This window comes from Amblyomma mixtum, chromosome 2 (genome assembly GCF_055824585.1).
Source record: "Amblyomma mixtum isolate Tamu chromosome 2, ASM5582458v1, whole genome shotgun sequence".
NCBI classification, from domain to species: Eukaryota; Metazoa; Arthropoda; class Arachnida; order Ixodida; family Ixodidae; genus Amblyomma; species Amblyomma mixtum.
The window spans coordinates 183,350,411-183,366,389 of record NC_143013.1 but is presented as its reverse complement, the minus strand read 5'-3'; the positions used below and the strand labels follow the sequence as shown (position 1 = coordinate 183,366,389).

General features: G+C 49.0%; 1 protein-coding gene across 1 annotated transcript in view; it reads right to left on the bottom strand.

Moving 5' to 3' along the window:
- The window catches only part of LOC149361777 (cytochrome P450 305M2-like), a 42,509-nt gene that overhangs the window by 12,383 nt on the left and 14,147 nt on the right, over positions 1-15,979 (bottom strand). The window contains exons 4-6 of the mRNA XM_089568150.1: positions 15,421-15,536; positions 14,968-15,226; positions 12,426-12,616 (exon numbers count right to left, since the gene is read on the bottom strand). Of these exons, the coding sequence (XP_089424276.1) occupies positions 12,426-12,616; positions 14,968-15,226; positions 15,421-15,536 (566 nt within the window). The remainder of the gene's footprint in view (positions 1-12,425; positions 12,617-14,967; positions 15,227-15,420; positions 15,537-15,979) is intronic.

The following is a 15,979-nucleotide window of genomic DNA, read 5'->3' as shown; positions in this document are numbered from 1 at the left end:
TGCGGCCGCGGCCATGGGAGCTGTATGACGTCAGAAAGAGGCGTCATTGTGAACCAATGACAGCCTTTCGCTGGTTACGTAAAGAGTGCGGCATGGCGCGTTGCTCGGATTCGGACGAAAGCTCGGCACTGCAGGTCGCCGTGAGGCGCGGAAACGCTAATTTTTAAAATATACTTTAAATGATCGGTTTCTTTTGAGGTGCAGTACGCGGCACGAACGCTGAGTGGCCTGTATTCTAGATAATGCAAACATATTATAGGCAACCTCGAACATCCTTTCATGGACCCCTTAACGTTTGGTGAATGGCGCCAGAGAGGTTGTGTGAACTTGCCCGACGCCCTTCCTGTTTTGCACTTTAAGCCGCCGTGGTGGCTTAGTGGTTATGGTGCTCGGTTACTGACCCGAAAGACGCGGGTTTGATCCTGGCCGCGCCGGTTGAAATTCGATGGAGGCGAAATTCCAGGGGCGCGTGTACTGTGGGATGTCACTGCACGTTAAAGAACCCCAGGTGGTCGAAATTTCCGGAGCCCTCCACTACCTCCTCTCTCATAGCCCGCGTCGCTTTGGGACGTTAAACACCATAAACCAACCAACATGCTTTGCACTTTTTCACGCATCATTTGGACGACAATACGCGAAGCGCAGTCCCTCTATGTATTACCTATACGTGTTGGGTGACAGGAATATATAGAGACCGCAGGTAATCACAGAATTAGTCACTTTACGCAGAACATCGTTTCCGCGCCATCTAACAAAAACAAACATAGTAGCTGGGTCTTACACGGCAAGACTGGAGGCAGCGCTAGCATACGCGTCCGTCCCTAGGCACCCTAACTTCGCTCCTGTCCTGTCCAGCAGTGTTCTGTGGGCGCAGAGAGGGTGCTGGTTGCCACTGCCCTATCATGGCTATGCAGACATCTCTTGGGTTCCACAAGTTCGCCCAATTAAAACATAGCTACTGGCGCAACCATAGACAATGATACGGTTATCTTAATACCCTTCTTTGATACCCGTCGCGGATATTTCGATCAACCCGGACTTTTTGCGCGAACACAAGATGATGAAATTCAAGAACACCAGACGAAGAAAATTGTCATGGGGACGTGGGGGCTCAAAAGTTACGCGTCAAATACTGCACATGTCTATAAGAGGAATGCGTTAACGAGAGATATATGTCGCATAAAAAGACGTTCAATTACCCCGATAAATAGAGTTATCTGAGCCCACCATGACGCAAAATTTCAAATAAATAAATTCTCCACGTTTCCGCAAAATATGTTCCATGCCGCTCGAAGATCAGATGCTCACTGCAACAGAGCAGCAGGATCAAGAAATTTGAAGCTCGGAAGAACGGACGTCATAGCTATCCTGCTGTTAACGTGCTTATCGCTACACACTGTGTTCAACACTCGGACGTCGTTCATACAAAAGGTGGAAAAAAGCGCAGACTACATTTGAAACCCTTGAATGGAGCTGGAAGGCTGCAAATTGTCTGTGCAGAAAAGGTGAGGGAACCACATATCTCTTCAGCTGACCGGAAAAAGAGTTCACTCATCAAAGAACAGCGATCAGAGAAGAGTAAGGAGCGCAGATGCATGCATGCAACTGCGCAATAAACAATGAAACTGAGGGAGAACGAGCATTAAGGATTAGGCGTTGAATATCTATTGCAGCAGATTATTGCGGAGTGGATGGAGTAGTGAGGGTGGGGTATCTCAAAGGAGGCAGAGAAATTCTCGCCAAAGTGCATTGGCACAATGCTGATACGAACTAACCATTCGGTACAACTGTAGTAATTTGTGCGGATTATTTAGAGCAAAAATCAAGGATATGCAAGTAAACGAAAATTCTGGCATTTCCCAGCAGGAAGACAAAGACACGGGTGAGAAAAAATTGGCGACGATTACGTTACTTCGAAATGCGAAATTTGAGTGCAGCTCATGACCTCTTTTAGCATTTCCACAGACTGAGGCAAAGAATTTGAGGAAGACATGTATGTGCAATTACAGACAAGTTGTTATTTTTCACACATTCCTTCTTCAAGAAACACTCACAAACAGTTCTTGATTCTCTTGAAGGAAGCTTTGTGGTAGGAAAAATAGATGGATATATGCTCGACTTGCTGCACCAATGCCTGGTTATCAAAGGCGAGGTATATACAAGTATTTCGCGAGGGAGACACAGCCGTTGGAGGCGTTACGAGCGACAGAAACGGGATGTTCCTCCGTATAAGTGGTAAGCAATTCCTCTTTCTTTGCCTTTAAATCTACATTACAGTGCCCACACAACCAGCCACCCTGGCAGGTGGCAGTTAATGGCTGATCGCGAAAGTTCACTCAGCTTTGTCAGCGTTAACGCATGCAGCCACATCTCTCTCTCTCTCTCTCTCATCACCCCACGTACCTACAAGCGTGATTCAGCCACCCACTGACCCAGGGAGCCATCAGACATAACTTCCCCAGCGAAACTACGAGACACGAGGAGAAGTGAATAACAGTACAACGCTGATGTACATGCCTGATGTACACCAAGTAGCCCATACGGGTACTACGGAGCCAGTTATGCGCACTTCCTTTCCTTAAAATGATCGGAGTGTAAAACGTTGTTAACGCCAATGCCAATAAACACAATGAACGACGACGGCATATGGCTTAAGCGCCACGTTTCTGGCAAAACGTTGTCAATGCCAACGCATGCAGCGCACATCTGTGACTACCGCCGCAAAGCTTAAAGCTGGATTGAGGTGTCCATTGTTTCAACAGGGCAGTTATGCGCCTTCCCTCTGCTTCCCAAGCTCTAGCTCCATTGCTTTCGCACCTTCAAGTGCAACTATGGTATGCACTGTTGCTTACAACGGACAACGGCGACGCCACGAAACGCTGAAAAGGGTGCCAAGGAGCTCAGCTCTAAAATTCACAAACGGGTACGCTAATAGCTTAACACAGCGTATTCTAAAGGAAAGGTGTTTGTGTCAGTGTCAACACAGTGTTGCCTGCGTCATCGTTTGGAACGTTATCTCTGCGGTTTGTGGCTGCCTTATGAAATTAGCGGTTTTAGAATGACGTGAAGTGAACATGGGGCGGCAGCTAAGAGGATTTGCTCGCGGTGCTGTGCGGCCGCTCTGAACATAGCCAGGAGGAACGTTCAAGGCCGAATCGACTGGCTGCAGCTGGTTAGCTGTTGCTGCGGTGTGCAGACGGAAGGCAGTTCATGGTGAGCTATGGGAAAGAATCTAGTGACAAGGCTTTTATCGCAACAACCATGTCCGCCGAAGCAGCGACGTCGACTGCTTCGGCAGCAGCTATGCTGCTCTTATGCCTTTATTAATTTGCGCCACGGTGATGCCAGTGGTGGCTAACATAGGCAGTCGAGCTTATGTGACGTCGCTCGTAAGTAAAAAAAAGAAACGCCGGTTTCCTTTGACCGCCAGCCAGCTCGGCTCATTGCGTGGTCGCACTTCAGAAGCATGCCATTGCCCACGAACGACCTTGAGCCGCCGTTGCCTAGAAACGCCGCAGCCGCTCTCCAACAGTTGGCGCCACCGTCGACGCCGCTGCCGTCGCCGCTCGCTCCACCAGGTGTGCTCCGTTGGGGCAGAAGGAGAGGCGCTGTCGCTTCGTGGAGGGTATATATATATATATATGCGCTTCGCCACAGTATATTCTTGGCGTATCTGTTACAGCGGGTGGCTCTACTTCGGCGGACGCGGTTGTTGCGACGCGTGTCTGTTCTTTCACTATTTCCTCTCACGTCTTTCAATTCTCCTCTATCTGCACGTGGCAGCGATGGTGGCTCTGGTCGAGCCAGTCGGCAGGCCCGTGCAAATTGGTTTTCGTCTTTTTTTCAGTCGCAACAACAACAATAGCGGACTCTAGTCGTTGCGGAGAGCACGAAACAGAGGCAACAACGAAAGAACGAAGAGATGACGAGACAACACGCTCAAGAGACGGCACAAGAACGCAGCTGCACGACTAGAGAAGCGTCGTAACGAAGGTACGGCTAGAAGAAGTCGTGCCACGTGCAGGAGTGATTCTTCCACTGCGGAGGAGACTGGTTTGAGTTCTCGAGAGCGTCGGAATGAGACGCTGCGTAGACCACGTGCCAAGTTGCTTTCCCAATTCAACTACGGTTAACCAGAGAAAACCGTAGCCAATTTTTTCACAACGCTAACGCGCTCGCTCCACGCCTGACGCGTTTTCACTTCGCCATCTAGCTTCCTGTGGACGCGCATCATTGTAGACTAATCCACGGATGACAGAAAGAACGCCATGTAGAGCCAGTCAATGCAACCGCATAAAGGTATGGTTTGATTTCTGGGACTTTAACGTCCTACAGCAACTGAGGCTATGAGAGACGCCGGAATAAAGGGCTCTGAAGATTTAGACCACCTGCGGTTCTTTAACGTGCACTGGCATCAAAGAGTACACGGGCCTCTAGCATTTCGCCTCCATTGAAATTCGACCGCCGCAGCCAGGACCGAACCCGCGACATTCGGGTCAGCAGCCGAGCGCCATAACCACTTAGCCACCGTGGCACGCTGGTCAGTTTAGGATAGTCAATCGTTCGGTCCCGCTTTTCAAAAGCGGCTAGTGCGACGGCTTCAGTGGACACACACGTCTGTTAGAAGCGGATCGTAGCACGCTTGGCTGGAGCCGGTGCTTGTGCCGCGGCGGTGAGGGCGGATTAGAGAGCTGTCATGTGACCATTCCTTGCTCGCGCTCCCTTCGTCATCTTGGGTTTGGTGTGCGTTTAGCTGTGTTCACGTGCGTTCGTGTTCACTGCTCACCGAAAGCCACCACTGCAGTTTCCTATAAGAGGTTTCGATAAGATGTTCCGATAAGATCTTTTCGCTGTAGTATGCGCTGGTATCTGTGCCGTTTATTTCAGGCGCTCGCGTCCGTTGTTTACGTTAGCCGAGTTTCTTCCTCTCTCGTTTGTTTACCCTGATAATGCCTTCAATGGTGTCCCGAAACCAAACAGGCTCAATTTGCGTTCAGTCATAATTTGCGTTCAGAATAATCATCTGAAACACTGTGGCGGATGTCTACGCTCTCCTTAATATAATGCATTGTGTAAGAAAGAGATTGGGGTTTGATGACCCAGCAGCTAGCGCCAACGAAGGAGAGGAAGAAGAAGTAAGGCGAAGCTGACGAATCTCATCAACTGCCTTGATAAAGCTTACAGTATTTTCGTTTTTATGCTTTATAATATTTCGAATTAATCTCTTTTTCTCTCTCTTTCTTTCTCTCTGTCTCCAATCCAAACTCCTACCATTTTTCACTCCCTGCCCTCCTAGTGGTAGACTCCCCTGGTGCTGCTCTCCCGTGTGCTTTTCTTTTGCCGTTAATATGTACAGGTGAAGAGCAACCTCTCCTCTCGATTCTTGGTCGATCCCCCAGTGTGGGTATGTGCCATCTTTTCAAAGGCTAACAACAACAAGTTCGGGTTTGCGCTTCGGAACACTGGCCTGCTGAGTAGCACCGCTGGAACAAGGACTGTGGCTGTCCATACTAATTGTGCGCGAAGCCTCATTACACTTGGTGGAGGTGCTGCCTGTTATCCCCTTGGAGCTATGCCACGATACGTAGGCTACCAGGCTCTACCACGACGTCCGACATCCCGGCAAACCTGCCCAGCCTGTCCCCATAACTGTCATCTCTTCCGGTGCCATCCCTCAGCGCGGCCCTACGATCTTCAGAGGCACTGACGATACCGACTTAGAAGAATGGTTCGAATCTTACGAACGCGTGAGCGCTCACAACAAATAGGATGACGTCGTTAACCGCACGAACCTCATCTTCTACTTGACCAACGTCGCCAACTTATGGTTCCGTAACCACGAAGCAGATTTTACTACCTTGCGGCTGTCAAACCCGGCTTGACTGACGTCTTCGGCCGCCCCGCTGTTCGCAAACTTCGTGCCGAACAACATTTGGCAGTCGTGCCCAGCAGAATAACGAGAATTTCACCAGCTATATCGAGGACGTTTGTTGACTTGTGTAAGCGGCTCAATCCATCTATGAGCAAGGTTGACAAAATCACACATTCTGAAAGGGATTGAGGACGACGCATTTCAAATGTTGATTTCAAAAGATCCTCAAACCTTTTCCGACGTCGTCTCGTTTTGTCAGACCTACGACGAGCTCCGCAAACAGCGTCATGTCACCCGGCGTGCCATTTGCCCGGACGATAACCTTTAGAGCTTGGCGGTAGGCGGTCGTGCTAACGATAAAGCGACCCTTCTTCAGCACATCAAGCAGTTTGTGCCGTAGGAGGTGGCCGTCAGTTATCGCTGGTTACCTGCCAACCCGCCCCAACGCCATCGCTGTCGCCTTCTATTCAGCGTGTCATCCAGGAGCAGGTAGCTGAGGTCCTGCTACCCACTAATCCTCCTCCTGTGGTCACTGCACCGTTGACATATGCTGAAGCAGTCATCCGGCCACTACCTCAGCCGGTTGTTCCGACTTAAGAGCCACCTGTCACAGTGAACCCTCAGTCGCAACTCGCCCCTGCACTGCCAATCACTAACCATCCTTTGCCTCGCACCGGTGCCCGCCCTATGAATCCGTAGCGCAACCCAGAAAACCGCCCGATATGCTATGCCTGCGGTGTCGCTGGTCATGTGGCCCGCTGGTGCCGCACGCGCGGATCCGGTCCTCACGACTACGGGCGCTCGCCGGCGTACGACGCTCCATTGCCCTCCGTCCCTGTCTGTTCTCCTCTGCCACCTCAGGATCCTTCTCCGTCTGGCTCCGACTCCTACAACCGAACCCATCGGTCGCGGTCTCCTCGACGCCGTTCGCTCTCTCCGGAGACAAGAACTGCGCCGTCAACGACCGTCTCATGCGCTATCACCGCTCCTATAAACGTTATTGAAGTTCTCATTGAAGGAGTTTCTGTTGACCCGCTTATTGACACTGGTGCTGCCGTGGCTATCATTAGTCCAATCTTCTGCCGGAAACTAAAAAAGTGACCATGCCACTTTCTGACCTTTCGCTTCGCACCGCCAGCGCTGACGCCATTCGCCCTCTGGCAGCGTGCACAGCCGCCTAGTCATCCAAGGCCTCTCCTACACTACTGAGTTCTTCGTTTTCGCCCGCTCCTCTCACGACATCATCCTCGGGTGGGACTTTCTGTCCGCGCATCCCGCCATCATTGACTGTGCACGTGTTCAAATTGATTTGTCGCCGCTGTGTGATGCTCTTCTGGACCCCTCCCCTTTTGCCTCCGCGCCTATTCTTGCTGCTTACCTCATCGACGTACCAGCTTTCTCTTCTGTTATTGTGCCGTTGACTTGTGCTGTCTTCTCTGACGCTACTGTCCTTTACTCACCCTCTCCCAATTTTGCCCACCCTGAAACCTCTCATGCTCCCGCATGCCGTGCTCACACTTTCTGGTGGTTGTGGCGCCCTGTACGTCGCGAATCCGTCGTTTTTCCCCACCGCTTTACTTCGGGGAGGATCGGTTGGCACGGTTGATGTCATCAATCTCGACGACGCTTCTCCTGTCCTTGATGACCATGATATCCATGGCATCAACGCCCTCACTCCTCCAGTCGACGTCGCCGACTAGCCCTCCCCGGATATGTTTTCTCATTCTGTCGATGCCGCTCTAGCACCTCACCTACGTGCCCAGCTCATCGCTTTGCTGCAGCGCATCCGCGCATCCTTCGACTCTCACCAAGCACCGCTGGTTTGTGCGACAGTGGTTCCGCACCATATCGACACTGGCACCCACGGACCCTTGCGCGAGCGCCCCTACCGCGTCTCCACCTCTGAGCGCCGCATCATTGATGAACAGACGAACGACATGCTACACCGCGGAGTGATCCAGCCCTCTCACAGCCCGTGGGCTCCTCCGGTCGTGCTCGTCAAGAAAAAAGACGGCTCCATTAGATTCTGCGTAGACTACTGCCGGCTAAACAAAATTACTCGGAAGGATGTCTACGCCCTGTCTCGTATAGATGACGCGCTTGCTTGCCTGCAGGGAGCGGAGTACTTTTCTTCGTTGTATCTGCGCTCTGGGTACTGGCAGGTGCCCATGGCCGATGTCGATCGCCCGAAAACAGCTCTCATGACGCCTGGTAGGCTGTATGAATTTAAAGTGATGCCATTTGGTCTCTGCAACGCGCCTGCTACGTTTGAGCGAATGATGGACAACATCCTCCACGGGCTTAAATGACAGACATGCCTCTGCTACTTGGACGATGTTATTATCTTCTCCCAGAATCTTCCGCCTCATCTTCTCCGCCTTGAGAGTGTTCTTCGCTGTCCCAGTGACGCTGGCGTGCAGCTCAACTTGAAAAAGTGTCGCTTTGGCGCCCGACACATGACAATCCTAGGCCACGGCGTGTCCAAGGATGGTGTACTCCCGGACCCTGCCATGCTCCGCGCAGTTGCTCATTTCCCGAACCCCACATCCCTGAAAGAACTCAGAAGCTTTCTTGCACTTGGCTCCTACTTTTGCCGGTTTGTCAAGAATTTTGCTACCATTATTGCCCCGCTCACACAACTTTTCGCTGGCAGCCCCGATTTGTCGGTTTGGTCCACTGCATGCGACGAAGCTTTTTCAATGCTGCGCCAGCTCCTCACCTCTCCCCCGATCTTGCGCCATTTTGAACTTTCGGCGCCTACAGAACGCCACACGGACGCCAGCGGCATTTGTCTCGGTGCCGTTCTAGCTCAGCGGAAACCTGGTTTCAATGAGTATGTCGTTGCTTACGCGAGCCGTGCGCTCACAAAAGCGGAGACTAATTATTTAGTCACGGCAAAAGAATGTTTGGCGATTATTGGGGCGATCGCAAAATTTCGTCCTTGCTTACAAGGGCACCCATTCGATGTCATTACAGATCACCATGCCATTTGCTGGCTGTCGTCAAAGATCCGTCTTGCCACCTCGCTCGTAGCGCTCTCCGTTTACAAGATTAAGACACATTCGGGTCATTTGTCGTTCCCGTCGTAAACACTCCGATGCCGACGCTCTCTCGCGCTCCCCTGCGACCTCTGATCCTGACCCAACATCTATATCCGGCCTGTCACCTTCTCTTGACGCTATTCATATGGCTTCTGAACAGCGCAAGGATCCTTGGATTACTTCTCTTCTGGATTTCTTAGCCAACCGCTCATCGCGTCTCCCTTCTAGAGCCCTCCGTCGTCTAGTTCACCACTTTGTCGTGCTGGACCAGCTGTTATACTGTGGGAACTACCTCCCCTATGGTCGCAAATGGCTGCTCGTGATTCCAAGGTATCTCCGCTCCGCCATTTCTGCCAGTTACCACGAGGACCCGGAATGTGCTCATACCGGTCTGCTGAAAACTTTCACCCGCCTGAGCCTTCGGTTTTATTGGAGATACAGTGCACCCGTTCTCTCGGGCGTCAAACTATCAGGCCTGCGTGTGCTTGAAAGCGCGCAGGCTCGTGCTTTAAGAGTATGCTTGGGTTTGACATGTAAAACTTCTACATGGGGCACATTTCTACATGGGGCCCGCGCCTGCCCAGCACGAATTTATTTTCAACAGGAGCCACTTCGTGTGCATTTGCGGCATCTGACCAGGCATCGTCATCACCCCCTGACCAACATTAGGGCGGTGCGTCCAGATGCAGCCTTTTCTAGAGCCCTTTGGATGCAGCGCAATGCGGTGCCTTCGAACTACGCGCCACACCAGATTGCGGAGGTGCCACTTTGGGCAGTACCAAAAGCATGTATACGGACAACAATCCCAGGGATAACAAAGAAGACGCACATTCCAACAGTCGGACTGAAACAGCTGGCGCTGTCATACATTAAATCTATGTATAGTGACACCCAGTATGTTTTCGTGGACGGATCCGTTACGACCACTTCTTCAGCTGCAGCGGTGATAGTGCCAGGAAATGCCTCACGTCACCGTTTCAGGCTCATGCACAAAACGTCCTCTACGGCAACCGAATTGGCTGCCATACGAGAAGCCGTCCTTTATATTGGTCACCAGCCAGCGCAGCAATGGACGATATTCTGCGACTCGAGATCGGCATTGCAGGTCGTACAAACTTATCTAAAACCAAGGGCATCCGAGCAGCTGGTTCAGCAGATTGTGCTTTTGTTAGCCGAAGCTTTGCACCGCGGCCATATTATAAAGTTTCAATGGATACAGAGCCATTGCGGCATAGCGGGAAACGAGCGTGCTGACGCCGAGGCTCGGATGGCACATAGTGATGGTGCTTTCATTGAGATAGCCTTTTCTAGATCAGACATTGGAGCCTTGTTGGCGCATTTAATGCAAGCGGCAATGCAGTCGCACTGGCATGATTCGAGTCATCAACAGGACCGCGTCTGTAAGCTTGACGCTGGCTCACAATTACATTTGCCATCTATGGTGGTGCGACGTAATGGGACTTTACTCTACCGGCTACGGCTTTGCGTTGCCTACACCAAACACTATCTTCACAAGATCGGCATCGAAAGTAACCCAAATTGCGCACAGTGCCACACTCCAGAGACTATTGGACACCTTCTTTGCGATTGCCCGAACTATACTTCTGCAATAAGAACATTGGAGGCAACCGTGAAACAACTGGACTCTCGCCCTCTCTCTGAGGAAACTCTTCTGGGCGCCAGGACGCGACGTTCTGATTGGTGGCGTGTGATAAAGGCACTGCTCAACTTTTTGTGTGAAACAGGTCTGGATACTCGTCTGTGACTGCCTGTGCACAACCTACATGGTTAATGACATGTGTCGGTGTTTGTGTTGCAGACACCAGTTTTATGAGTTATGTGCGTCTACTAACCGCGATGCGAGTGCCAGCCAGTGAGGTGTGTGTGAGTGTGTGTGTAGACATCACCCGTGAAACTCATAGTATCATGCTATCATCAGCCTTCATTCGCACTTTCCTTTTCCTCCTCTTCCCTTTCCCCTGTGTGGAGTAGCAGGCCAGGGCCATGTTACCACCGGCCGACCTCTCCACCTTTCCCTCATTAAAATTCATTTCTCTCTCTGTGGAGGGGTATGTATCGTTTTGTCCGCCAATACATACGCTCTTGCCTGGAATGTCTGCGTCGCAAGAACCCATCACCGCACTAACCTGCTCCTCTGCAACCGTTACCTTGTCCAGCCCGGCCATTCGACCGTGTTGGAATTGACCTTTATGGCCCACTTCCCAGCACTGCCGCAGGGCATCGCTGGATCATCGTCGTCATTGATCATCTCACGCGCTATGCGGAAACTGCCCCGTTACCAGCTGCGATGGCTTCAGACGCCATACTTCAGAACATCATTCTCTGTGACGGTGCGCCTTGGGAATTGCTCAGTGATCGGGGTCGCGTCTTCTTGTCTGGCGTCGTGGAAGCCCTTCTTCGAGAGTGTCATATCGTTCTTCGCAAGACGTATTCGTACCATCCGCAGACGAACGGCATGACCGAGCGCTTGAACCAGACTCTAGGTGACATGATGGCCAAGTGTATTTCTGCCGATCATTCCTACTGGGATCGCGTTCTACCTTTCGTTACCTACGCTTACAACTCTGCAACGCAAGCCACTACTGGCTTTTCCCAGTATTTTCTTCGCTACGGACGCGAGCGTTCCTGCATCATGGACACCATAATCCCTTACCACCCCGATTCGACCGAATTTACAACCACCTCTCAGGCCGCTGCGCATGCCGAAGAATACCGTCAGCTCGCCAGTTCCTTTACTTCTCACGACCAGCACCGTCAGAAAAGCGCCCACGCCGCTTCTTACGGTCTGCCGCCGTCATATCTTCCTGAGTCCTTGGTTTGGCTTTGGGTGTTCTCCTACAGCTCAGGGCAGTCTACAAAATTGCTCCGCAAATACCAGGGCCCCTATCGCGTTGTTCAGCAGACATCCCCAGTGAATTATCTCGTCGAGCCCATCACGCCTTCGCCTGATCACCGCCGCCGCAGCCGTGAAATTGCGCACATAGACCGCCTGAAGCCCTACTGCGACCCAGCTATCGTCTTGTGCCCTTAGACCGCCAGGTTGGCGCCTTTTCACCCCGGGGGTATTGTAAGAAAGAGAGTTCGGGTTTGGTGCCCCAGCAGCTAGCGCCGACGAAGGAGAGGAAGAAGAAGAAAGACGATGCTGACGAAGTTGGGCTTTGCGCTCCCGAACGCTGGCCTGCTGAGCAGCACCGCTGAAACAAGGACTGTGGCCGTCCATACTAATTGTGCGAGTCGCCTCATTACAATTGCGTCTTCTCCCCAGTGACGACGAGAAATATTATCGTTTTTATATCCTAGTAATGGTAGATTTATCATTGTCAAACAATAGTCGCACGTGTCACGTAGAGAGAAGAAATATTTTCCCTCTAAATTAATCAGCTGCTTTAGGCTCGGGGACAATGTTCAGGCTACAATTTCACAATTACATACAAGCATTTGGAACTCATCTGTTTGCTCGAGGAAGCAGTCGGAATGTAGTCGGTACCTACCTATTGAGAATGGAATGAAGTTCTGGGGTTTTTTGGGCACCATAGATTCATCGTTGTGGAAATATCGACTCGGGTCAAACTTTTCCGGCTGATTCCAGTGTGATGGATCATTGAGCACGGCCCACAGGTTGAAAAAAATGACCGTCCCCTTGGGAATAAAGAAGCCATCTACTATGAGGTCCTTGCTGGCTCTGTGAACAATAAGAGCAAAAAGATACAGATGGTGGATGCTTTATTTTCTAAACTAGAATTAAAAATAGAGAATAACACAAATGTCCTCTTGAGCCAAACCAGAGTGACGTAGGTAGAATGAGACGATAGTTCTGGAATAGAACTTCTTCGAATAGAATCTGACAGGCAAGCAGACGCCACAAATCTTCATACAGGATGTTTTAGCTAAAAACAACGCAGTGCGCTACCAAGAACGACTTGTGCAGACTTTATTCTAGTTCATTTTACTTGTTTACTTATTATCATTTTACATATTCGTTGCAAAATGAGTGAGCCCTGAACTTTGCTTGACGCTATCTTAGACTAAACCGGGACATGTCTCACACAAACAATAGTTTACACCAAGATACAATTGTTAAGAATTGAACTTAATATATTTAGCTTATGAAAATAAAAAAGCGCGAATAGTTTCTAGAAATTAACTATATATCCACTATATCAATAAGATGTGTATGCAGTAAATTCCTATGTGTCGTTACGTTTCAATTTGAATTGAGTAACAACTCTTCAGTCACATGTTACTGAGCAAAAAAATTTGATCGCTGTATACAATTGTTTTTCACCGACATTTATTAACAACTATTTGTAATAAACTATAATTTAAAACAATACTAAGTGACAATGCCAACCTTTAAAAAGTCCCACAATTATCGATCACTTCTGCATTGAATCTTGAGTGTTTTGTGTGAAGAGCCGGAATATAACACATCGTTAACAATAATCATTAGCAAAATTCATCGGTTTATAAATTTCGATTTTCACTTTGGCCCATGTGCTATTATAGATTAAGAAGTTATGAACGCTAATGCCCTTACTTACGTGCTCTAGAATCTTTCGCTTTAGCAGCATACGTTAGCTCAAAGTGCGCAGTGGGAAAAGTTTTGTAAAAAGAAACGTACAGCGCATGCATTCCATGAATGGAATAAAACTCTTAATTAGCATGAACGTTTTTGTGCCCTGAATAGGTGCACAGCTGAAACGTACCATGATTTCAGTTGCTTGCTGATTTATTCGCCATAGAATTAAGGGTGCTCTTTGTTCTGGTGAATACATTTCGAGGAGTGATTACAGATTAAAATTCTAAACAACAACAAAAACGCACAATCCAAAAGATTAGATTTACCACGGCCGTTAAAACTGCATACATGACCCCACAAGCGTTTACGCAGCTTAGGGAAGCTTAGCAAACCTTCCCAGCCCTACCAGCTTGTAGCACGTCGGCGATGCGCTGCGCAATCGCTGCCGCGATCAACTGCAATACATGTTGATTGCCGTAAAGAAGCTGCTCTAAAACAAGTCCCTTTATTTTTGCATCCAATGCAGCCAACCATAGACCAGACAAGTAACTTTTTGTGCCGATTACAAACTTAAATTCCACATTAAGGTAGCCTTTGGAATTGGTAACGGACTACATTTAGCGCCCTGAAGAAATCATCATCGAGGCGTTGAATATCTAAGGAGAAATGCACGAGTGTTTCTTATGTAAGCATCATCGCAAAGTCTTGTTTTCTGCAATGGACACATTTGTTTCTCTTTTAGATGCCCCAATTCTGACGAAGATAAATATTCTACCCGACCATGAACAGAGTGGTGAAAGTGTTTCTTGAAAAACAAATTTTCAGAAACAATCGCAAGTTTAACGCACACGATTGTTGTCGCTCTGCACCAGGTCTAATGTGTGATGCGCAATAAACCAGAGCCATTCTAGAGTTATTCGTTTCGGAATGTGGAAGGGTCGAGAGGCAGCAATGCAGAAAAGGTTGAAAGCAGAGAAATTCAACTATAAAGTTTATTCTTTCGTTTTAGTTCTCTAGCGGCTCATTTGCTTTCGATTTACGCGAAACAAATGCAGCATTGCGACCAGTAGAAGCTCTGATCTGTTCTCTTCCCAGTAATGCATAGAAATACCAAATGGCGGTGCTCCGCTATCGGAAGACTGCGGAATCTGCGATGTGCCGAGAGAAATGGAAGCGCGATTCGCTCACAATCTTCGACATTCACTCAGAAAGAAAAGTAAGAGGTCTTTCGTTTCTCCTGCATATTTATTTGTAATGTTTAGTTACCAAACCGATAAAAAGTCAAGTATCACTTAACCAATAAACTGAAAAATTGAAGATTTTGACCTACTTCACAATTTGCCGCTTCACTCCTCAAGAAAAAATTTCAGCATTCACATAAGAAACCATGGTGGGTGTAACCGTACTTGGGAATTAACTTCTCTTCTGCTACTTTTAAGTTCCTTGCGTGAGTGATAGTCTGGCAGGTACGGTGCATCTGACGTCCATTTCTTTAGAGTTTGATGTAGACTTACTGCCTCGCCCCTCCAAGTTTGGCTGTGGGCTTCCAGCGTTCCATTTCCCAGATGCACGCCATAGTGAATGGCATTTGATTTCGGTCCTCCCACGTTGGAGATCTATGCTGACCGACTGCAGCATCGATTTCTCTCTGAACGATAGACTGTATGGTGTCCTGGTAAACAGCCAAGTTCAGAAAGTGCAACTGCAGCCTCGCAGCAGTTGTGAACGTGCCACCTAAACCGAAGCTTTTTACGTGGCCGACGAGGAAGCGATCTGCAAGGATTAGGTAACCAAGACGTCAGTCCACCCTCCAGCGAGTTAGCTTCTCCTGCAGTAAGCCATTTATTTCAATGGGGTTAAGCAACTTAGACGTCAAGCTTGCTCTTGACGACTCATCTAGCCAGTCACCTTTAACATGCTTGCAGAGAAGAATTAATTTTGTAGAATAAGAATGCTCCGCAACTCACGTTGGAACAATGGATGCTTCTCTTTATTTGCCTTCTCAGTCGTTCTCATATAGGAGTGAAAGAAGTCCTTTTCTTTCTCTTCCTTCTGTTTCTGAATAGAAACTTCCATCTGTTGTCTTGAGAGAGAAACGTGTGTAAGTATTGCGTTGCTGCACGAAGTAGCTCTTCATATAACTGAGCGAGTGCATGACTGTGTAGTTTGATCGTTGAAAAAGTCTAATTTCCTTTTCAGATGCGTGACATAGGGGCAGGAAATCTGCTGAGCGGAAATAATGTGTTTTTAGACATGAATAGGTGGTCGAAACAGTTCAAAACTTGGCTATTTTTTGCAGGGTTGTCTTCACCTAAGTGTGGGTGTAATTTTTTTCTTACGCGAAACAACCACGGCAGGTATTTTACACATGTCGGCTTTTTAAAGTCTTTAAAGCTTTATTCGGGACGCATTTTCCCGATGCCATTGAAAACAAAGTTTTATCAGGACGGGGTATCATTAAGTTCTGGGGACCAGAAAAATTGGCACGCTTAGATCGAGGAGTGCATCTAGCTCAATATGACAATG